At 38.9% G+C, this 23,063-nt stretch overlaps 4 protein-coding genes and 1 long non-coding RNA gene across 6 annotated transcripts in view; all 5 read right to left on the bottom strand.

The window, feature by feature from the left end:
* The window catches only part of LOC136177382 (CD276 antigen homolog), a 55,861-nt gene that overhangs the window by 17,433 nt on the left and 15,365 nt on the right, over positions 1-23,063 (bottom strand). The window contains exon 6 of one of the 2 annotated variants that reach the window (XM_065950499.1): positions 22,576-22,864. The exons of the other annotated variant lie outside the window; for it this stretch is intronic. Within the exon in view, the coding sequence (XP_065806571.1) occupies positions 22,769-22,864 (96 nt within the window). The 3' untranslated portion in view covers positions 22,576-22,768. Of the gene's footprint in view, positions 1-22,575; positions 22,865-23,063 lie in introns of those variants that run through there. 2 annotated transcript variants of the gene reach the window in all.
* LOC136177384 (butyrophilin subfamily 1 member A1-like) overlaps positions 1-23,063 on the bottom strand; it is a 30,561-nt gene that overhangs the window by 6,400 nt on the left and 1,098 nt on the right. Inside the window, exons 2-4 of the mRNA XM_065950506.1 lie at positions 21,970-22,020; positions 20,703-20,808; positions 19,896-20,237 (exon numbers count right to left, since the gene is read on the bottom strand). Coding sequence (XP_065806578.1) covers positions 19,896-20,237; positions 20,703-20,799 — 439 coding nt within the window. The 5' untranslated portion in view covers positions 20,800-20,808; positions 21,970-22,020. The remainder of the gene's footprint in view (positions 1-19,895; positions 20,238-20,702; positions 20,809-21,969; positions 22,021-23,063) is intronic.
* LOC136177486 (butyrophilin subfamily 3 member A2-like) lies at positions 288-5,910 on the bottom strand. Its single transcript, XM_065950859.1, has 6 exons — positions 5,627-5,910; positions 4,604-4,670; positions 3,888-4,229; positions 1,333-1,611; positions 1,113-1,229; positions 288-829 (listed from the first exon to the last, which is right to left on the bottom strand). The coding sequence occupies exons 2-6, from the start codon at positions 4,659-4,661 to the stop codon at positions 288-290; spliced, it is 1,338 nt and encodes a 445-aa protein (XP_065806931.1). The 5' UTR covers positions 4,662-4,670; positions 5,627-5,910.
* On the bottom strand, positions 6,686-8,157 carry LOC136177386 (uncharacterized). The gene is made up of 2 exons (XR_010665001.1): positions 7,012-8,157; positions 6,686-6,942 (listed from the first exon to the last, which is right to left on the bottom strand). It is a non-coding gene; the product is annotated as an uncharacterized lncRNA (long non-coding RNA).
* On the bottom strand, positions 17,725-19,835 carry LOC136177485 (structural maintenance of chromosomes protein 3-like). The gene is made up of 3 exons (XM_065950858.1): positions 19,082-19,835; positions 18,862-18,978; positions 17,725-18,230 (listed from the first exon to the last, which is right to left on the bottom strand). Exons 1-3 carry the CDS (start codon positions 19,146-19,148, stop codon positions 17,725-17,727), a joined length of 690 nt encoding a protein of 229 aa, XP_065806930.1. The 5' UTR covers positions 19,149-19,835.

Here is a 23,063-nt window from a genome sequence, read left to right as displayed (position 1 = left end):
ACATTTTTTTAAAAGCATGTATTAAAAGTCAAACCATGAATCCATATAGGAAATTAAAAAAAACACTGATATCACACAAGATAAATCATAAAGATTAATCACAACCTTTAGTAATGACCAAAATGAACTGTGGTCACATCTGGTCGAGAATGATTCATGTTTGATTTCTTCAGCTAATAACGCTGCAGATGAAGAAAATATACTTTGAAACTATTGAATGTTAGTGCTGGAAGATGGATTATTTCTTACGTCACCTCCCTCTGGCGACTGTGTTTCATGTTCCTTTGTCATCTTTTCCTCCTCTTCTCTCTTCTCTCTTTCTCTGAACCTCTTCTCTCTTTCTCTGAAACTCTTTTCTCTTCCTCTCTGTTTCTCTGAACCTCTTCTCTCTTCCTCTCTGCTTCTTTGAGGTCCTTTATGATTTGTTCCTTATCATTCTCTAGTTTCCCTTTCCTCTCAGTCATTTTGTTAATTAAAGCATCTGTTGACTCCAGTTGGGTCTCTGTTTTCTTTAACAGTTCATCATGTATTGTCTTTCTCTTCTCCAGATCCTCTTTGGTCTTTTCAAGATTCTTCTTTATGTTGCTATAAGAAGCACAAGTGTCATCCAGCATTTTCTGGTTCTTCTTTATCTGTACCATGTCTACCTGCTGTAGTGAGATGATTTTCTCTCTCTGTGTCTTCAGATCCTTCTTCTGCTCCGTCAGTGCTGTAATCACCTGTTGTACATGTTCCAGTTCTTTCTCTTTTATCTCTAACTTCTCAATGTCATGTCTGAACATTTTTCTTTCTCCCAGGTCAGTCTCACCCTCATGGTGCTTCTTGATTTCTACATTAAAAGAAAAGGCATGTGTTTAGTTCAGACCTGTGTTACTATGTTGTCTTCCCATTTGGGAGAGGGGTTTCAGGGTGGGAAAGTAGGGTTCACAGAAATCTGATATTGACATATATTTGGTAAGTGGCCACGGTACAGGTAAGGTGATATACCTGCACTGGATGTTGTAAAGGCTGAGATCACATTGGATGACTTGTTTTGAGTCTAAGAAATGAACTCTCAACAGAACTGATGTAAAATAACTTTTTGAAAGAAGTTCAATAAAGATGACACTTACTCTTGTTTTGTCCACATTTCCTCACAACAAGAACAACTGCAACGATCGACACGAAGCACACAATGACACAGATGGTGATGCGGATAATAGAACTAAACTGGACCATGAAGAGCTCATCTGAAATGATAAAACACGAGCCAAATTACTTAACAGAGCTTAACATGAACTGTCTGTAACTGAAGAAGTGACAACATCAATGACTGATTAATAATGTATCTACCTGGAACATGTATCTGTGTCTCTCTGGTCTGGTTGATGTTGTTCTGTGTGACTCTACAGGTGAACATGTTGTTGTGTCTCCTCTCCACAGTCACTCTGCTGCTGACAGTATAGAGATCATTGGGATCTCTGATGATCTCTGTAGATCCAGCAGAGAGGAGGTTTCCATCACCGTCCAGCCACAACACCTCAGGCTCTGGATACCAGCCTTCAGATTTACATTGAAGATCCACTCCACTGCTGGCTTTGGAAATGCTTACGGTCAGTGAGGACGCAGAACCTAATTGATCGAATTAAAAAGATGTTTAGTCAACAGATTAATACAAATAAAGTTTTATTAATTTGATTTCAGCTCATCTTGAAATCAAAGACACTGATCCCATATTACTGTGAAAACACATTCTTATAAATATTTAGCTGCTGTTCTTTAACTCCTCATTGTCCATGTACCCATGAAATATCTGAATCACTTGTACGTGTTTTATTGGTGGTATTTTTGCTCTGGTGTTTTTACAGGTGTTAAAATAGATGTTGCACACTCACACACATACTGTATACATTCATATATGTTTGTTGTCATTATAACTCTAACCCAGGGGCCCCGTGAAAAGATATCACATTGGGCCCCTACCACGGTCCAAACTAACCCGGAACATTTCTATGACCATCACACAAATGACCCATAAAAACTTTGAACAACTATGCTTTGTTTTACACCCTGAAAATGGAAGATAAATCATCACTGTAATATTTCCTCATAGCTTAAAAATAATTTAAACTTTGTAATATTTGCACCTTTCAGACATTTGAAACATTTTAAGCAGCATTATTTTAATTATGAACTTGTTATAGTTAATGTTCTAAAGGCTTTTATTGTCTCAAGTGATCTTATTGGTTAGCTTATTGGATTAAAAATTCTACTGGCATTAATGATAAAATGTAAACAAACAATAAATCCTAATTAGATTCTACCATCACTTTAAAATGAGGCTATAATAGGCTAGTTCTTCTCTGTTCTGACTTCAAAATATTGTTTTTTGGGCAAAAGTAGCAGACTCAGTTTTGCTGCTAGCGCGACAACATTGGTATCATATGAATTGAGAGTTTACAAAGAATCTGTTGATATCAAATGTGTTACTGTAGCTAAATATCGCTCCAAAGTGGACTCTTTTTTACCGCGATGTAATATTTTCACAAAATAGGGTCATATAAAATTGTATCTATGAAGGGGATTCATATAATGAATTTATGCATAAAACACAAATTGAACAAAACAATATTCTTGGCTTAATCTGGTTTAATCTGCAGCCTGCCACATCTCTCACTCCTGACTCGAATGACTGCTGATAGATCAATTCAGTCGAGAGACTCTACATTTTTTCCAGAAAGGAATTCTGAATGTTTGTTCATTTATTCAGACAATTTTAGTGATCTTATTTCAGTTGTAACTTAGAGAAAAAAAGCTAAATAAGAAATAGATTTTTATTTCAGGCCCATGAAGCGCCCCCCTCCCCACTGGGGCCCTGGGTAGTCAGTCCCACTTTTCCCCCCACTACGACGCCCCTGCTCTAACCAGTATATTTTTAACACTTTTATGTTAATAGAGTGGCTTAGATAATTACCCTTAGGTTCCAGTGCTTATATATAAGGGTAGTTCAATATAGACCCTAAAGGCCCTGACACACCAAGGAGATTGTTGGCTGTCGGTCCCAGTTGGACCGTTGGTGAGAGTTCGTCGCCCTAGTTTTTGCAGTGTGTCAGTCGCTACCCGTTGGCCCCCGTTGGCCTTTTAGCAGAACGTACGTGGTGGTTGGCCATCAGCTGTAATATTTGCAGTTGTAGTGCAACTTTTTGGCCAGACATCATCACCACTTGTTCTTTGCCGTCTGCTTGGTGTGTCAGGGCTTTTACACTTGCCTCCCTAAGAAGCTTCAGTGTGAAGTCAACAGTTTAGTGAACCAAGAATCCATTGGTTGTCATCTGAGGATAGTTTAGCCTCTGGGGCTGATAGCCAGTACTTCTGGACTCCCAGTGTTGCTTGAAGAGATTTTGGATAACGGATAACCTCTAAGTGAACTATTGTTGACTAGCAACTTTAGATGTGATAATGTGGTTTGAGTTTACGTCTACTGGTACTCTTTAAACAAATATCTACCTACAATGCACATTGTTAAAAACAGAAAGGTATGTAATGCTGTACTGTTGTCAGGGGGTTAGGGTTAGGTGTTTATTTGTCAAGGACAGATGCAGTAGGCTATACATAGAGCGTTAAACAACACAGCATTCATTATGAAATACATATCAAATATACAGAGAGCATGCTTACAGACAGAGCTAACACTGAGTTAACTGTGCAAATGGTGTATGGATTGTTTGCCTGCAAACAACTAAAGCTTGCTCACACATGATTGGTCAGTTCTATAGTGAGTAATTGGGACCAGAACTCCTCCAGTACCCACCCATGTCTGGTCCCCCAGCAACAGGTCATGCAATCATGTGTTTAGATAGTGACTTATGTGCATGAATAAATGTGAAGCTGAGCAATTGATGACTTACCAAAGACGAGCTCGACAGTAGAGTGAATATCAGACAAGGGAAGGAAGCATCTGTATTTCCCCTTATCAGACAGTCTCACCTTGGAGAGTTTCAGGGAAACATTTCCATTCTTCAGTTCATTGATAAACAGTGATGTTCTTCCCTCATAGGATGGATGTTGGGCATCTAGTAGTTCTTGACCAGAACGCCACACATGTACAAATCTTGGTTTCAGGTCTGGTCTCGTCCACTCCACAGTCTTAGAAGCAGCATCCATGGCAGGTCTTAGGTGACATGGCAAAATGATGTCATCACCAACAATTGCCAGTATTGGTTGAGGTGAACCGATTACTTCAAGGAGACCTGGGAAGAGAGTTTGTCTAGTGAATTGAGGGTCCCAGATTGGCTTCATTGGTCACATGGGGAAGTCCTGTTTGAGTGTCATGACGTGTGTGCTCAGTAACAGTTTGGTACGTGCATCTCTTTGTACAACAGACTTTGTACTTTGATAACTTCAGACACCAACAACATGAATAGTTGAGCCACATTTTAAAGAGTCATTCATACATGACACCAGTAAAACTAAAGACCCCCTGCTGACTGCAGTCAAATGGTTTCTGTACTTGCTTCACATGTGATAGTCAACATTAAGATAGAACAAACTAGCCCTTGCCTTAACTCTTCACCTTTTACTTGAAAACTAACAAACAAAAAATGACAATATGTGAATACGTTACCTTTACATCTTTGTGGTAGCAGAAGCAGGAAAGTGATGAAGAATGTCATGTGACACATCCTGGAGACCTGGAAATGAAATCAGACAATTTCAAGATAAAATATGTTTGAAGGAAATAGACAAGGGCTTTGTGTAGATATTTTGACTTCAGGCTAACTTATAATGCTTCAACAATTTGAATGCAAAATACAGGTGACCTTTTTCTAGGCCTGCTAGTAGTTTATCATTTCTGTTTTCATTCAGTCTATGGGCTGTAAAAGAGGATGCTGGCTAAGTAATCTCTTATCATTGGTTTGTGGCCCACCATGTGTTGTCCTCGTGTCTGAAATTTTAGCTATCGCCATGTTGTTTTTTGGTACCACATGCAACCATATTTAAACAAGATGGCAGGACTGGAGGGGAGGGACTGGTTATCAAACAGAAACAAGATAATAGCAAGGTATTAACATGCTGTACTTGTAATATTGATCTGGATGCTTATTGTGGCAAGCAAGAAACAGGCACAGTGCTTTTCAGTAAAGCTGTACTAAACTTTTTTATGGTGCCATGGTAGCAACCTGCCAAAGGTAGCCACACCCAAAAACAAGCCCTGTTTTATCATCTGTTTAAGAACAAAAAAACTGATCATTTAGAGCATATAATTATTTAAAAACTTACAGATTGAAGGCACTGTCTCAATGGTTTAATCTTTCTGCTCTCAGAGGCAAACATTTTATAACACCGACTGAGTTAAATATGACTTCCTGACACTGTAAAACATTAACACTTGATCTCTTTTTTAAGATCTTCAGCTTTTATATCTGAAAATTTGATATTACAGTATATTTTCTTCATGGATTTATAGGTCTGTACATATAACCTGTGGTTTGTTCAAACTGCTTAAGCAAATAAAGGTTACAGTCAGCAAGCGTTGTGTGATCAAATGAGATCTCACTTTGATCTGTTTCTTCACAAATGTTGAAAATGAAGTTACATTTGATTTAAATAAGCACTGACAATTATTTAATTAGTAAATTACACTGACCTGCTGATCCCTTTTCTCCCCAACAAGAAAAGCAGCCTCCACAATTGAAGAGAAGATCAAATGGACGTTCGACTTCCGTGTAAATGGGTCAAGGTATGATAATCATTGACAGATCTATCTCTCTTTTGAAGGCTGCCACGATGATGTGATTCTTTGATTGCATTGTGAAATGATTTAACAGTTACAACAAAACAAGGTTTAATGAGAAGGAGCTCTTGTTATATTAGCCGTCAGACCTTAACAGTGCCACTTTCTTTGTAGAATGTGATGTGAGAGTTTGTAGAATGTGATGTGAGAGTTTGTAGAATGAGATGTGAGAGTTTGTAGAATGTGATGTGAGAGTTTGTAGAATGAGATGTGAGAGTTTGTAGAATGTGATGTGAGAGTTTGTAGAATGTGATGTGAGAGTTTGTAGAATGTGATGTGAGAGTTTGTAGAATGAGATGTCATTCTTCAAACTCTCACATCTCATTCTATAAGCTCTCACATTTTGCAACATATCTACCTTCATACTGCAGGGTCAAAGTCCAGAATTAATCAACCAAGCGTACTCTAACCTACACCCATTTCATTTTTATTGCCTTTTATTGTTATTTTATAACAGGTTTTAAATATTTTTCATTCAGCCTTGAAATATATATGACACATTGGATTATGACAATATCCCAGGACACAATTTTACAGAAATTGAGAAATTGATTTTTTTTTTTTAAATAAAGTTTGAAATTAAAACACTGCAGACAAAATAAAACACAAAACAAAAGTAAATGCATCAAGCCAATCAAACATTTTCATTAATTTAGTAGAAAGCTAACAGCTTCTTCAAACTTTTAAGCTAAATGTCTCTGTTTGTCTTTTGTGTGTGTTCAAGGTTACATGATAAACGATTCTTCTATACACACTTGAAAATGGATATAAATGTAAATGTAATGATTAACAGTTAAACATTCTTTCTGGTGTAAATTTACAGTTTTAAAGTCTTCAGCATCATTGCTGCTGTGCACGAGCTCGTCTCTGATTGACGTCTGTCCCAAAGAAACACAGAATCATTTCATAGACTGAAAGGAAATAAAAGCCTGAGCTTTTAATAGAAGTTTTACAGTAAGTAGATACAGGCAACATTATGAAAAACAATAACGTCAAAAAATTCATTTCAATCAAAGAAGCATTTACATGAAGTAACGGAGTGTTGTCGTATGTCCACACTGTTTTACTCAAACAGGAGGATGTTAGCAGAGGAACGATTGTTCAGTTCAGAGATCTTTATTTTCCTCCTCTTCTCTGTTTCTCTGTCTCTGAATCTCTTCTCTCTGAACCTCTTCTCTCTGAAGCTCTTCTCTCTGAAACTGTTTCTGAACCTCTTCTCTCTGAAACTGTTTCTAAACCTCTTCACTCTTCCTCTCTGTTTCTTTGAGGTACTTTTCAATTTGTTCCTTATCATTCTCTAGTTTCCCTTTCCTCTCAGTCATTTTGTTAATTAAAACATCTGTTGACTCCAGCTGTGTCTCTGTGTTCTTTAACAGTTCATCATGTATTCTCTTCCTCTTTTCCAGATCCTCTTTGCTCTTTGCACGTCTCTTTTGTTCTGCAATTATAGCAGCCTTGTCTTCCAGTTTCATCCGTTTCTTCTCTCTGTACCATGTCTTCCTGCTGTAGTGAGATGATTTGATTAAGTTTTTCAATAAAGATGACATTTAAACTGAAAAAAACTAATCATTTAGAGCATATCATTATTTAAAAACTTACAGATTGAAGGCACTGTCTCAATGGTTTAATCTTTAATCTTGCAAACATTTTATGATTCCGACTGAGTTAAATATGACTTTCCTGACACTGTAAAACATTAACACTTGATCTCTTTTTTAAGATCTTCAGCTTTTATATCTGAAAATTTGATATTACAGTATATTTTTTTCATGGATTTATAGGTCTGTACATATAACCTGTGGTTTGTTCAAACTGCTTAAGCAAATAAAGGTTACAGTCAGCAAGCGTTGTGTGATCAAATGAGATCTCACTTTGATCTGTTTCTTCACAAATGTTGAAAATGAAGTTACATTTGATTTAAATAAGCACTGACAATTATTGAATTAGTCAATTACACTGACCTGCTGATCCCTTTTCTCCCCAACAAGAGAAGAAGCCTCCACAATTGAAGAGAAGATCAAATGGACGTTCAACCTCCGTGTAAATGTGTTAACGTATGATAATCATTGACAAATCTTTGTCTCTTTTGAAGGCTGCCACGATGATGTGATTCTTTGATTGCATTGTGAAATGATTTAACAGTTACAACAAAACAAGTTTTAATGAGAAGGAGCTCTTGTTATATTAGCTGTCAGAGTTTAACAGTGCCACTTTCTTTCACAGTAAACTGATTTTAAGGTATTCTGATCTTTTCTGTTGAAAGATCAGAAAGAGTTATGCAATTGTTGAATTTGTTTTAGTTTTTTTCTTTTATTATCATTTAATTCTTTCATCATTTAATACATAGGTCATAAAGTCATAACCTTTTTCTGCTTTCAACATTTCCTGTTAAACTTACACACACTCGTAGTGCCTACGCTCCTGTGAGGTCAAGATGAGTGTGCCATACATTGAAGCAAGACCACATAGAGCTCGTAGGCGTCTAGCGTTTCTGAGTATTAGCTCTTCTGAGTATCTGCTCGGTTCACGGTCTTCGAGCTGAAACCACATATGAACTTGGTATTACCTATGTTATGAACTTGGTATTACCTATGTTATGAACTTGGTATTACCTATGTCATGAACTTGGCATGACCTGTGTATGCATCACGTTTCTGCGAACGTGCATTGTTGAGGTGTTACAGGATCTTGAAAAAAGAGAAACTTTTTGGCTATAAAAACGCTGTAGAAAATCTGATCGAGGTTCTTTTTTGCTTTGCTCAACGAATCCACATCACTCTGACTTTTGAAATCCCATTTTGGGACTTAGTCTCTGAGCCAAGATCTTTTAAAACCTCAAGTGTCTACACTCACAGGTTTAGGTTTGGTCTTTGAGTTTTGTTTTCCTTTTCCATTTTTTATATTTTTACTTTTACTCTTTTGTATTTGCATTCATATTATCATTTGAAATTTTTTAATAAATTTTTCGGAAACTTTTTGAAATCATTTTCTGACTGAAATCATTCATAACTGGAAGTTCCTCTTAAGAACCCTTTGTACCTCGGAAGGTAAGTTTTGAGCAGTCACACCACGGCACACTTGTCTTACTGATTTATATTACACACTTCATACACACCTAACATCCTAGCGGGGGGAGTTCACAGTTATTCCCTCTCTGGGGGGTAATCTAGAGTCCTATACCAGGGGTTATCCTTGAATCTAATTATTCTAGAAATGAATGTTAGGCAGGTAATCCTGGGCCTGTGATTATAACTTGTTCATCTGTTGTTCATCAACTTGTGTTAGAGGAGTAATTTTACATAGCTCCTTCCACTAGGAAAGAGTAGACTAGCAGGTTGGTAGGGAGTGAGCTCTCATTTAGTTCTAGGAAAGAGTAGTCTAGTTAACTAATGTGTGGTGAGCTTCCGTTAGCTATAGTAAAGTTATTCACCCCTTTTTGCATGTCCAGGACATGCTACATTTCCCTTTCCAGCTACCAAAGTCATTTTACTTTGGGGACTCAGTGAATTTAAAATAATAAATGATTTTATTGAACTATAAAAAAACTGAAAATAAACTACCTTCTGTGCAGTATTTGGAGTTCCAGCACAGAAATGTAATGTATAACACATTGAAACAACACTGTGATTTCTGCAGATACTCTGTTCATATTTCTTTTTGCAACCCAACAATAAAAATCAGTCCTATCATATTTTCCTCATCTAATCATTTTAACATTTCAGAGAAAAAGATTTTCACAAAAATACATGCATCATTTTCTTAGTAAAAAAACAATCTATACATCCATCATATATGGATGTATATACCTGTAGGAGCCTTATTGCTCATCATGTTAAATTTATGGATGCATGTAATACTTTTTGTTCATTGGATCTGGGAGGGGGAGGGGCTTGTGGACTTTATTGGGCTCAGTTCGGACTAGTAGAGAGTGGAGCCACACAGTCGTTTGACCTCTCTCTCCTCAGCTCTCTTTTTGTATAGTTTTGGACTAACCTGTATCTGTTTTTTGTTTATTTAAGTTTAAGTAAACATTTAAACTTTGATCATTTGGTCCTGTGGATTTTTTGGATGAAAATTACTCAAGAGAGGAGTTCTGGGAGCGTCAAGCTACGGCTTCATTCAGTGGATACCTACATTATTAGTCAAAAGACTTGCTCTGCATGGAAACGGATGAATGAAAAGCTAACTTTTCACGGATTTCACGGATGTTTTGGAAGGAAAACACGCTGTAAGTTGTATCTTTTATGGTTCTGCCATAGTCTTTGGATTAAAGCTAGCACACAAGGACCGCATGGGTGTGTGTGTGTGCATGTTTGTTTTCCTGGTGTTACGAGGACAAAACATCACAAGACTGACTGAAGTGGAACTCACGTACGTAGAAAGCTCATTCTTCAGCCACCATTTCTGCTAAATAAGTGTGGAACTTTCACTCGTCATGGAGGATCAGGACAGTGAAAAACGAAAAGTAAAAATGACGGAAAAGGCTGTAGAAGAGCATAAGGCTAAACAGGTGAATGCACGCAGGCACAAGCTATCCCTGCTAACAAGCATGGAAAAGCAAATTGAGCAATTAATGGAAGATGATGCTAACGTGGACATCGTGAAAAATAAACTACGTGTTGACTTTAATGGTTTGCAGCAAGAATTTTGTGACCTAAATTCTAGTTTGCAACGATTTATGACGGAAGCAGAATTTTTGGAGAATCAGAAGAATTGGTTTGATCCTAAAATTAAGTCAATGAATGATTTCTTCTGGAAATGTGAAGAATGGATGAAAGAGGTCATGAAGCGTATTGAACAGGCAGAAGATAGTAAGTCTACATCTTCGAAAACGACCACGAAACGTCGAAGTAGACCTGAATCACAATCTGGAAGTGTGTCGTCATCAGCTTCGTCAGTCAGGTTAAAGGCAGAAATGGAGCGTGCAGCGTTACAGGCAAAAGCTAAAGCTTTAAGGGATAAATTGGCCATAGAAAAAGAAGAAGCAGAGTTTGAAGCTGAACAAAAAAGAATTGAATCTGCAATAAAGGCCAGAAAAGAAATGCATGCTATGGAGACTGCTCTTGCTGAGTCAGATGCAAAAATGGAAGTTTTGCAAAAATATGAATACACACGAGCAGACATTAGTGTTTTTGATACTGATGCACAGTTTGCTAAAACGGAAGTGGCGAATGCTTTTCAACCACCACCATTACTTGACTACTCTAGTCCCAAGTACGAACACTACGAAAATCCAGCAACACGACTAAGAGCCTCAATTGCTCAGGAAGTCAATAATGGACCAGTGCTTGATAGCTTATGCAAAGCCATCTCTGAGCAAGCTAATGTAACAGAATATCTTGTGAAGAATCACAAAGCATCATTACTTCCTGATCTCAACATTCCAACATTCAAGGGTGACCCACTTGAGTATAAATCCTTTATCAGATCTATTGAACATGGTGTTGAAGGCCGCACTGATGATCATCGTGACCGTCTGCAATTTCTGCTGCAGTACACAATTGGACAACCACAGGAGTTGGTTAAGAGCTGTATTCACATGGAACCTTCCGCTGGTTATGCTAAAGCCAAACAAATGCTAAAGGAGTTTTTTGGTGATGACTTCAAGATAGCAGAAGCCTACATAAAGAAGGCCTTGGATTGGCAGACAATCAAGTCAGAAGATGGGGTTGCACTGCAGGCATTCGCATTGTTTCTTACAGGCTGCTCTAACACTATGAGAGATATTAGTTACATGGAAGACTTGGATAACACAGCTAACATAAAAACACTTGTTAATAAGCTTCCTTACAAGCTCAAAGAAACTTGGAGAAAATCTGCTTGTGATATACAAGAAAAGACAAAGAAAAGAGCAAGGTTTCAAGACTTAGTTGACTTCGTCACCAAGCAAGTTAAGTATATGTTACATCCGCTGTATGGAAACATAGAAACCACTACAAGCATAAAGGATCAAGTACGACAGAAACCGAAACCACAATGTTCGGAAACATTCAAACCCAAGAAGGTATTCACAACAGCCATTGTTCCCCCCAGAACTGAAAACAGAGTCAATACGGATAACAACAAGCAGGTAACGTCAAAATCAAAACCTGTAACAGTGGACGCAAACAGCAAGCCTTGTGTTTATTGCAAAGGAGAGCAACACAACCTCACAGTATGCAGAAAACTCGAGTAAGCCACATAAAGACAAGATTGACTTCTTGAAAAGCAAAGGTCTGTGTTTCGCATGTTTGAAGCATGGTCACATGAGTAGCAGTTGTAAAGAAAGGATTCAATGCGACGAATGCTCTCGACTGCATCCAACACTGCTGCACAAAGATTCACAAGAAGAAACAACGAAACAAAGTTGTGAGCAACAATCTATCTCGAGTGCTCTTGTACAAACCACTGAAACCTTTAGTGTCACTGGGGCCGGTAAGGATGATTGTGTTCTATCAATCATTCCAGTCTGTGTCAAGGCACAAAAGGGAACCAGGACAGTGAATACGTACGCATTTCTGGACCCTGGTAGCTCTGCTACTTTTGCTACAGAGTCACTGATAAGTCAGCTTAACATGCATGGACGCAATACAAGCATCTCATTACGAACAATGGGAAATGAATCTGTGGTGAACACCCGCATTGTGACTGGACTGGAAATTAGCAGCCTTGAAGGTAAGCAGTTTATTGAACTTCCAGAGGTGTATTCACAAGACAACATCCCAGTAACCAAAGATAATATTCCCCACCAAGAGGATATTATCAGCTGGCCTCACCTAAAAGAGGTGAAACTTCCCACTATAGAATCAGAGGTTGGATTGCTCATTGGAGCAAATGTTCCCAAGGCGATGGAGCCACTGGAAGTGGTCAACAGTGTGGATGATGGACCATATGCCGTGAGAACAATATTAGGCTGGATTGTGAATGGCCCTCTGAGAGGTGGAAGTGAAATGTTGGATTCAGACAAACGGACAGAAGTTACTGCAAATCGAATCTCTGTAGCCAGGCTAGAGGAGCTCTGGCAACTGCAGTTCGAGCAGGACTTTCCTGATGCTGGACAAACTGAAGACATGGAAATGTCCAAGGATGATCACCAGTTTATCAACATGGTGTCGCAATCATTACAACTTGTGGATGATCATTACACTATTTGCCTTCCGATGAGGAACAAATCATTGTACATGCCAAACAACCGAACAGTCGCTGAACAACGTGTGTTGAACTTACGGAAAAGATTCTCCAGAGATGTCAAGTTTTACGCAGAGTATGTTGCTTTCATCGATGACATCATCAAGAAAGGCTATGCAGTGAAGCTTGACAGTGATGGTAGCAGGCCAACAGATGGGCGTACATGGTATTTGCCTCACCATGGAGTCAGACACCCAGTCAAGCAAAAGCTGCGTGTTGTCTTTGATTGTGGAGCGAGTTTTCAAGGAACATCGCTGAACCAACAGCTCCTGCAGGGTCCGGACCTCACAAGTTCTCTGGTGGGAGTCCTCCTGAGGTTCCGACAAGAAGCTGTGGCGGTTATGGCTGATGTGGAGGCCATGTTCCACCAGATAAGGGTCAGCGACAAAGACACAGATCTATTCAGGTTTCTATGGTGGCCTGAAGGGAACTACAACCAGGAACTTGTTGAACACAAGATGTTGGTCCACATCTTTGGTGCAACATCTTCGCCAAGTGTTGCAACTTTTGCGCTACAGCAATGTGCAAAAGATTTTGAAGAGGAATTTGGACAGGAAGCTGCCAAGACGGTTAAGAAAAACTTTTACGTCGATGACTGTCTTAAGTCAACTACTGATGAAGACACAGCAATCAAGCTTTGCACTGATGTGAGAAGCATGTTGGCTAAAGGTGGATTCCGTCTAACAAAATGGTCAAGCAACAGCCGGAAGTTGCTTAACTCGATTCCTGAAGAGGAAAGAGCACAAGGATTTAAAGACCTGGACTTGGATGACTGCAGTTTGCCAATAGAGAGAGCGTTGGGAATCCATTGGTGTGCTGAATCGGATCAGTTCAAATTCAAGCTCAACCTCAAAGATCGACCACACACAAGGAGAGGCCTGCTCTCTCTTGTCAGTTCCATCTTTGACCCACTGGGTTTTCTAGCTCCTGTGACACTGCCCGCCAAAAGAATCCTACAAGATCTCTGCAGGCAGAAATACAGCTGGGACGAAGACCTGCCAGAGCATGTTGTGAAGATCTGGAAAAAGTGGATCTCAAGTTTGCAACAGCTGGAGAAGTTTGGAGTTGACAGATGTATCAAGACAAAGCAGTTTGGTACACCAGTCTTTTCACAGCTACATCACTTTGCTGATGCAAGCGAAGATGCCTATGGTACAACAAGTTACCTACTGCTGCGTAATGCATCTGGAGAAGCCCAATGCACCTTGGTGATGGCTAAGGCAAGGGTCGCACCTTTGAAGTCTCCAACTATACCAAGAATGGAACTTACTGCGGCCACAGTCTCAATCAAGATGGACAAGCTTCTGAAGAAAGAAATCGAACTTGAACTTCAAGACTCAATCTATTGGACTGACAGCACGGCTGTGCTAAAGTACTTGAACAGTGAAAGCACAAGATTCAAGACTTTCGTTTCTAACAGAATCTCAGCAATCTTGGATCACTCTCAGACCTCTCAGTGGAGATATGTTAATACCAACTTGAATCCTGCTGATCACGTGTCAAGAGGACAGACTGTGGAAGCATTCTTGAAGAATGAAAGCTGGCTTTCAGGCCCAAGTTTCTTGCTCAGCATACAAGACCAGTGGCCTAAGAATCCAGACCCTGGAATGCTTGATGTTGATGACCCAGAGGTCAAAAGAGTGGCTCAAGCACATGTCATTCAAGTGCAAGAGCCCAAAGATGTGATGGACCAATTGATGACTTACTACTCATCTTGGACAAATCTAAAGCGTGCAGTGGCCTGGTTTCTTAAGTTGAAAGATTTGCTTAAGGAACTGAAAGCAAAGAGAAAAGAAACAAACACATTACATGGTGAAAGCAGAGTGAATCAGTTCAAAAAGGCTTTCAAAGGAACACAGCTAGTCTGTGAAGATTTAAATGAAGCAGAAGCTGAAGTCGTGAAGTACTGTCAGAAGAAAAGTTTCAAAGAAGATTTGACAATGCTAAAAGAACATCAAAGGGTAAAGAAAAACAGTTCACTCTACAAGTTGAACCCAGTACTCCAAGAGGGAGTCATTAGAGTTGGAGGCAGGTTGAGCCGTGCGGCAATGCCTGATGATTGCAAGCAGCCAGTCATCTTGCCAAAGGATTCACACATCACAAAGCTTGTGATAAGACACATTCACGATTTAACAGCTCATGCTGGAAGGAATCACATGTTGGCTCAATTGCGTCAAAGATTCTGGATACCTGGAGCGAATGGAGCCATCAGGAAGTTCTTGTTGAAGTGTGTCCCCTGTAAAAGGTTACATGGAACTACTGGCAAGCAGCTCATGGCAGATCTACCAGAATGCAGGGTCCTGCCTGACGATCCTCCATTCACAAGTGTAGGTGTTGACTACTTTGGCCCATTCCTGGTGAAAAGAGGAAGAGGGCAAATAAAGAGATATGGTGTTATCTTTACGTGTCTCGCCATACGAGCAGTACATCTGGAAGTCGCATCTTCACTTGACACAGATGCGTGCCTCAACGCGATCAGGAGATTCCTTGCAAGAAGAGGACAAGTCAAGGAGATGTACTCGGATAATGGAACAAACTTTCGGTCGGCTGACAGTGAGTTGAGGAAGTCAATCAAAGAATGGAACACCAGTAAGATCGCTGATACCTTGCAACAGAAGGGTGTCCAATGGCACTTTAATCCTCCTTCTGGTTCTCACCATGGAGGAAGCTGGGAGCGGCTGATACGCTCAGTAAGAAAAGTTCTTAACATCACAGTGAAGGAACAGGTTCTTGATGAAGAAGGTCTCCATACCTTGCTGTGTGAAGCAGAGGCAGTCATAAACAGCAGGCCCATCACAAAGGCATCTTCAGACCTCAATGATTTAGAGGCCTTAACACCCAACCACCTGTTGTTACTGAAGGTTAAACCAGAGTTACCTCCAGGTGTTTTCAACAAAGACGACCAGTATGCTAACCGCAGATGGGGTCAGGTCCAATATCTTGCGGATGTCTTCTGGAAACGCTGGTGCAAGGAATACCTGACACAGCTCCAAGAACGTCAGCGATGGTTCACGCCTGGAAGAAACTTCTGTGTCGGTGATGTGGTGCTGATTGTGGATGACACTTCACCGAGAAATTCATGGCCACTTGGAAGAATCGTGACAACCCTGCCCGACAAGAAAGGCCTTGTTCGCCAGGTGAAAGTGAAGACCAAGACTAATGAGCTATGGCGTCCAATAACCAAGCTTTGTCTTCTTCAAGAAACTGAGGACACTTGATCTGTGCTGGAAACCAAGCCCTCAATTAGGATGAGGCGTTGATGATAATGGACTAGATCCTAAGCCAAGTATTCGATGGGACGAAGAACAACAAGAAGTTTTCTTTAGTTTAACATAACATGTGGGCTCTTTTGATTTAAGTTAATGTTTTCGAGTAATTGTTTCAAGGGCATTGATAACAATTAGGGGCCGGTAATGTAGGAGCCTTATTGCTCATCATGTTAAATTTATGGATGCATGTAATACTTTTTGTTCATTGGATCTGGGAGGGGGAGGGGCTTGTGGATTTAATTGGGCTCAGTTCGGACTAGTAGAGAGTGGAGCCACACAGTCTTTTGACCTCTCTCTCCTCAGCTCTCTTTTTGTATAGTTTTGGACTAACCTGTATCTGTTTTTTGTTTATTTAAGTTTAAGTAAACATTTAAACTTTGATCATTTGGTCCTGTGGATTTTTTGGATGAAAATTACTCAAGAGAGGAGTTCTGGGAGCGTCAAGCTACGGCTTCATTCAGTGGATACCTACAATACCTGTAATGATTAAACTAGACATGGCAAGTCCTTCAACTTCAATCCTGATCCTCACTAGTCTGACAGTATGTGGATTACAAAGAGTAATCTTTATTAGCTCCCTATAGGTGTTTTCAGACGGCAGGAATTTTAAATTGTTCTAAAAACTGTTGGAACCCTCCTCCTTTTTTATTGATTCCACATTGCAGGAACTAGGACCTATTTTAGTTCCTAGAACCCCGTTTAGAGGAACCTTTTTAGCCCCTGCTTCAGAGTAGGAACCATGACGGTGCCAATTCAGACAGAAAAAAAGTCCTCATGGTTTTATGTTGTCAGGAAACTCCTCTTCAAAAAGTCCACAGAACTGTTTGGTCTGAAAACACCTTATGTTTTCCTCTTGGTGTATTACACCAGATAATTGCATGCATTTACTGAATTATTTTATCATTTGTGTATTCCAGCAATAGTTCTTGTGTCTACATTTAAAATCCTAATATGAAAAGAGAAGATATCTCAGAGAGAAGTCATGACTGAAATGTATTTATTTATTTTTAATTACATGCAAACATTTTCTTCAAATGTAAGAAAATCAGTTTTTACAAATATAAATGAACCCTCTTATAAAACCAAGTCAGCTTGAAAACTCCAGAAAATGTGATTTATTTAACTCTGAATGAAACAAAAAGACAAGGACATTTGAATTAATCAGTAAAACATTTTTTTAAAAACATGTATTAAAAGTCAAACCATGAATCCATATAGGACATAAAAAAAAACACTGATATCACACAAGATAAATCATAAAGATGAATCACAACCTTTAGTAATGACCAAAATGAACTGTGGTCACATCAGGTTAAGAATGATTCATGTTTGATTTCTTCAGCTAATAACGCTGCAGATGAAGAAAATATTCTGTGAAACTATTGAATGTTGATGCTGGAAGATGGATTATTTTTTACGTCCCCTCCCTCTGGCGACTGTGTTTCATGTTCCTTTGTCATCTTTTCCTCCTCTTCTCTTTGTCTCTGAACCTCTTCTCTGTTTCTTTGAGATACTTTATGATTTGTTTGCTAGTTTCCCTTTCCTCTCAGTCATTGTGTTAATCAAAGCATATGTTGACTCCAGTTGTTTATCTGTGTACTTTAACAGGTCATCATGTACAATCTTCAGATGCTCTCTGGTCTTTTCAAGATTCTTTTTTTTTTCTTTGTTAAAACCAAGATTGTCAAACCAAGCGACCTCGAACTTCTTCAGGATCTTCTCTATCAGTACCATGTCTCCCTGCTGTAGTGAGATGAGTTTCTCTCTCTGTATCTTCAGATCCTCCTTCTGCTCCATCAGTGCTGTAATCGCCTGTTGTAAATGTTCCAGTTCTTTCTCTTTCTTCTCTAACTTCTCATCTTGTTTAGCCTTTGTTTCATCTAATAACTTCATCTTCTCATTTCCAGTCATGGGTTGATCTCCGTCTCCTTCTTTCTCCAACAGAAGCTGATGTTTAATGTCATGTCTGAACATTTTTCTTTCTCCCAGGTCAGTCTCACCCTCATGGTGCTTCTTGCTTTCTACATTAAAAGAAAAAAATTAAAGATTTACTTTTTTTTATTGAAATTTCAGTTTTTACACTCTGTAGTCATGCAACACACACATAGGCTGAAGTATATAAACACCTGCACACAAACAGGATCCTATGGACATGCACTAATGGAGAGATGTCAGAGTGACGGAGCTGCCCACAGTGGAAGCTCCTGAGCTGGTGGTGGGGAGGGGGTTTGATACCTTGCTCAAGGGCATCTTGGCAGTGCTCAGGAGGTGACCTACATCTCTCCAGCTACCAGACCAATTTCAATGGTCCGCACCGGGACATGAACTGGTGACCCTTCGGTTCGCAACCCAAGACCCTACAGACTGAGCTACTGCTGCCCCTGTGGCATGTGTTTAATTAAGACCTGTTTTACTATGTTGTCTTCCCATTTGGGAGAGGGGTTTCAGGGTGGGAAAGTAGGGTTCACAGAAATCTGATATTGACATATTGTTGGTAAGTGGCCACGGTACAGGTAAGGTGATATACCTGCACTGGATGTTGTAAAGACTGAGATCACATTGGATGACTTGTTTTGTGTCTAAGATATTAACTCTCAACAGAACTGATGTAAAATAACTTTTTGAAAGAAGTTCAATAAAGATGACACTTACTCTTGTTTTGTCCACATTTCCTTACAACAAGAACAACTGCAACGATCGACACGAAGCACACAATGACACAGATGGTGATGGGGACGATAGAACTAGACTGGACCATGAAGAGCTCATCTGAAATAATAAAACACATAACAAATTACTTTACAGAGCTTAACATGAACTGTCTCTAACTGAAGAAGAAACAACATCAATGACAGATTAATAATTTATATACCTGAAACATGTATCTGTGTCTCTCTGGTCTGGGTGATGTTGTTCTGTGTGACTCTACAGGTGAACATGTTGTTGTGTCTCCTCTCCACAGTCACTCTGCTGCTGACAGTATAGAGATCATTGGGACCTCTGATGATCTCTGTAGATCCAGCAGAGAGGAGGTTTCCCTCACCGTCCAGCCACAACACCTCAGGCTCTGGATACCAGCCTTCAGATTTACATTGAAGATCCACTCCACTGCTGGCTTTGGAAATGCTCACAGTCGGTAAAGATACAGAACCTAATCACGAGGAAAAACGTCCAAAAAGTAGTCAGGTTAAACATTTGAAACAAGAAAGAAAATCCCAGCTTGTGGCCAACTAAAGTACGACATCTTGTCAATCCCCAAGTAAGCCCTTTGTGTTTTTTTTGTTTGCATAAATTCCAAAATTTTCATCGTCAGGCTGAGGTTGTCAAAAGCCCAAGCTGTTTTAATGATTCAAGCTGTCTCATTCAGATGTCACATAATGGATGCTGCAGGGAGCTGGGTAGAGTGTATGATAAGAGGATGTTTCCAGCAATGCAAACACAATAGAAGAAAACAATATTCTGCAACTGCAGCAAGATTTAGGAGGATAAACCCTAACTCCTTGAAGACTTTGAGGCTGGCAGGAAAAAGTCCAGTTTAAGACAGAGTGAACCAATACAACCATTTTAATGAATACAAGCATTCGTCCCAGATGATGTCAGAAAATGTTAAATCCTGTAGGTCAATCTAACTACCATACCTTTCTGCATAATAATAATGTGTGCACAATGGATAAATGCAAACTTACCTGCAGTCAGCTTAATTACATATTCTTTTTTGGTTCCAAGAACAAGGCATCTGTATGCTCCTGAATCAGAGAGTTTCACCTCGGTGAGTTTCAGTGAAATGTCTCCACACCTCAGTTTATCTTCAGACAGTGATGTTCTCCCCTTGTACATCGGATGTTTGTCCTGTTGAAGCTCTGTGCTGTCTCGCCTCAAGAAGACATACTTGGGGTCCAGGTCAGGTCTTGCCCACTCCACTGTCATTTCACGAGCATCCACAGCAGGCTCAAGTTGACAAGGCAAAATTACATCATCACCAACTATTGTCACTATTGGCTGAGACGAACCAATCACCTGAGAATGACCTAAAGGCAAAATAAATCAGACCATGTTTTTTTCTGGATTGGACTTTTACTTCTACTCCAGGATCATGTAAATAAAGTACATTCTCAACTCTTTAGTCTTGAAATAGTCATATGTCAATGAGAAGTGGAACTAGAGATGAACACCATTATTTTGGATGAGAAATGGATCCTATCATGTAAAAAAGGGGACACATGAAAACAAATAGGCCCACATGGAAGGAGTTTAAATGGAAAGTTAAGATGAGATTTTTTTATCACTTCCAAATTTGGTAACACCTCCCATAAATACCTAGCACAATAAAAGTATTTAAAATTTGGCTTACTAATGCAAGCTATACGAGTTACTTTCAGCAAACATTCAGCTAAATTGATAAAAAAAAAAAAAAAATGTATTATTTACAGTTGCATCAATATAAAAGTATAATTACTCTCATCAAGACCTTTCAACATGTATTTGTATTTTACCTCCACAAGAATATGTCAAAATAAAGAGGACCAGAGAGTGTTGCATGACGACCAGCGCCCTGAAGTCACCGAGGTGTTCGTACTTCGTGTTAATCATTCTGTAATGCTGAAAATTCAAAGAAAAAAACTCTGTTATAAACTGCACCAAAAAAGTCTAAAAGATATCTGAAAACTTGAAATGAAAGTCATGCTCTGAAGAAAGAGAAATGGCCAAAACACTTTGCAGGAAAGCACGCTTTAATCATTTTCAAATGATCGGCAATTTAAGAAAAGAGCGAAATCTTCAGCTTCCATTTGTTATTTTCTAAACATGTTCTTTTTTTGTTTTTGCACACTATGCTGCCCTACAAAGGCAAAAGACCTTAACTCGCCAGAATGTAGAACTGAGAAAAATGACTTTAAAGTCTTTTTGTTGTCCAGCCAAATGAGTTGCAGGCAGAATATTGGAAATGTGGCAATTCTTTGTCTTTTTCAATGAGGTTATTAATGTTCATCAAATCTTTAGCTCAAACATGACCTTTGACCCTTATTTGGAAGTTATGGTACTCTGCCTTTTGCATTGCCTGTACAATAATAATAACGGGGTCATGTCAAGGCAAAAGGCATTAACTTCCATTTGATACTCTATTTCACTTGTTAAAATAACACACCAACAGTATTTCTTTGCTACACTTTAGTCAAGCTGCTGTGTGTGTCAGAAGTGCTTGATGACAGATATTAAAACAAACTTAACTCCACTGCAGTAAAACAGTAACTTCACTTTGATCCGCAGCAAAACAAAGGCAGAAGACCTTAACTCAGTTTGAGTATTCCTGAATGCTGCAGTACAAAGGCAAAGACCCTGATGAGTGAAGTTACTCTGCCTTGGTTTCTCGAGGGCTTTTGGAAGTTAAGGCAAATACAACTTACTATTTTCTAAAAAAAACAACACAATTGACTCAGGATATTTGTCCACATAATAAAGCACATCTGTAATGTTCCAAAAATGACAAATACTCAGTTTTGAAAAAATTGAAGTTACTGCCTTTGGCCTTTGTAGGGCAGTATGAGCCACTTGTTCACCATTACAAAGACTGACAGCGACCTCATTTTGTGCATTCGAAGCAAATGATCAGAGCAACTAAATCGACTGCTGTTTAAAAGAAGGTTTCTGAGGAAGATTGCAGTTTGTACAAAAAGAACCAGCTATGAATTTAAAAATTATGTTAAACATTATGTCTTAAATAATCCATACAAACACGTTTTTTCTTGTACAAATTGGACGTACCTGCTGTGTGTGTCCGAGTTTCTTCTCTTGAGGTGTTAAAGCGAGAGAAGGCTGCAGGGTCAAAGTCCAGAATGAATCAACCAAGCGTACTCTAACCTACACCCATTTCATTTTTATTGCCTTTTATTGTTCTTTTAGAACAGGTTTTAAATATTTTTCATTCAGCCTTGAAATATATATGACACATTGGAATATGACAATACCCCAGAACTCAATTTTACAGAAATTGAGAAATTGATTTTTTTTTAAAATAAAGTTTGAAATTAAAACACTGCAGACAAAATAAAACACAAAACAAAAGTAAATGTATCAAGCCAATCAAACATTTTCATTAATTTAGGAGAAAGCTAACAGCTTCCTAAAACTTTTAAGTTAAATGTCTCTGTTTGTCTTTTGTGTGTGTTCAAGGTTACATGATAAACGATTCTTCTATACACACTTGAAAATGGATATAAATGTAAATGTAATGATTAACAGTTAAACATTCTTTCTGGTGTAAATTTACAGTTTTACAGTCTTAAGCATCATTGCTGCTGTGCACGAGCTCGTCTCTGATTGGCGGCTGTCCCAAAGAAACACAGGTTCATTTCATAGATTGAAAGGAAATAAAAGCCTGAGCTTTAATAGAAGTTTTACAGTAAGTAGATACAGGCAACATTATGAAAAACAATAACATCAAAAAATACATTTCAATCAAAGAAGCATTTACATGAAGTAACGGAGTGTTGTCGTATGTCCACACTGTTTTACTCAAACAGGAGGATGTTAGCAGAGGAATGATTGTTCAGTTCAGAAATCTTTATTTTCCTCCTCTTCTCTCTTCTCTCTGTCTCTGAATCTCTTCTCTCTGTCTCTGAATCTCTTCTCTCTGTCTCTGAATCTCTTCTCTCTGAATCTGTTTCTGAACCTCTTCTCTCTTCCTCTCTGTTTCTTTGAGGTACTTTTCAATTTGTTCCTTATCATTCTCTAGTTTCCCTTTCCACTCAGTCATTCTGTTAATCAAAACATCTGGTAACTCCAGCTGTGTCTCTGTGTTCTTTAACAGTTCATCAAGTATTGTCTTTCTCTTCTCCAGATCCTCTTTGATCTTTGCA

The sequence above is a fragment of the Labrus bergylta genome, chromosome 22 (genome assembly GCF_963930695.1).
Source record: "Labrus bergylta chromosome 22, fLabBer1.1, whole genome shotgun sequence".
Classification (NCBI taxonomy): Eukaryota; Metazoa; Chordata; class Actinopteri; order Labriformes; family Labridae; genus Labrus; species Labrus bergylta.
Note: the sequence above shows the minus strand (reverse complement) of the source record. Positions and strands in the feature narration are given on the sequence as shown.

Excerpts from the sequence above, each read along its gene's own strand:
- LOC136177486 (XM_065950859.1), bottom strand. The coding sequence starts at position 4,661 with ATGTGTCACATGACATTCTTCATCACTTTCCTGCTTCTGCTACCACAA. Across the intron at positions 1,612-3,887 it reads TACTGTCGAGCTCGTCTTTG|GTTCTGCGTCCTCACTGACC; the intron begins GTAAGTCATCAA and ends TCGATCAATTAG. Across the intron at positions 830-1,112 it reads GAAATGTGGACAAAACAAGA|AAATCAAGAAGCACCATGAG; the intron begins GTAAGTGTCATC and ends CTTTTAATGTAG.
- LOC136177485 (XM_065950858.1), bottom strand. The coding sequence starts at position 19,148 with ATGTTCACCTGTAGAGTCACACAGAACAACATCACCCAGACCAGAGAG. Across the intron at positions 18,979-19,081 it reads GACACAGATACATGTTTCAG|ATGAGCTCTTCATGGTCCAG; the intron begins GTATATAAATTA and ends TTATTATTTCAG. Across the intron at positions 18,231-18,861 it reads GAAATGTGGACAAAACAAGA|AAAGCAAGAAGCACCATGAG; the intron begins GTAAGTGTCATC and ends CTTTTAATGTAG.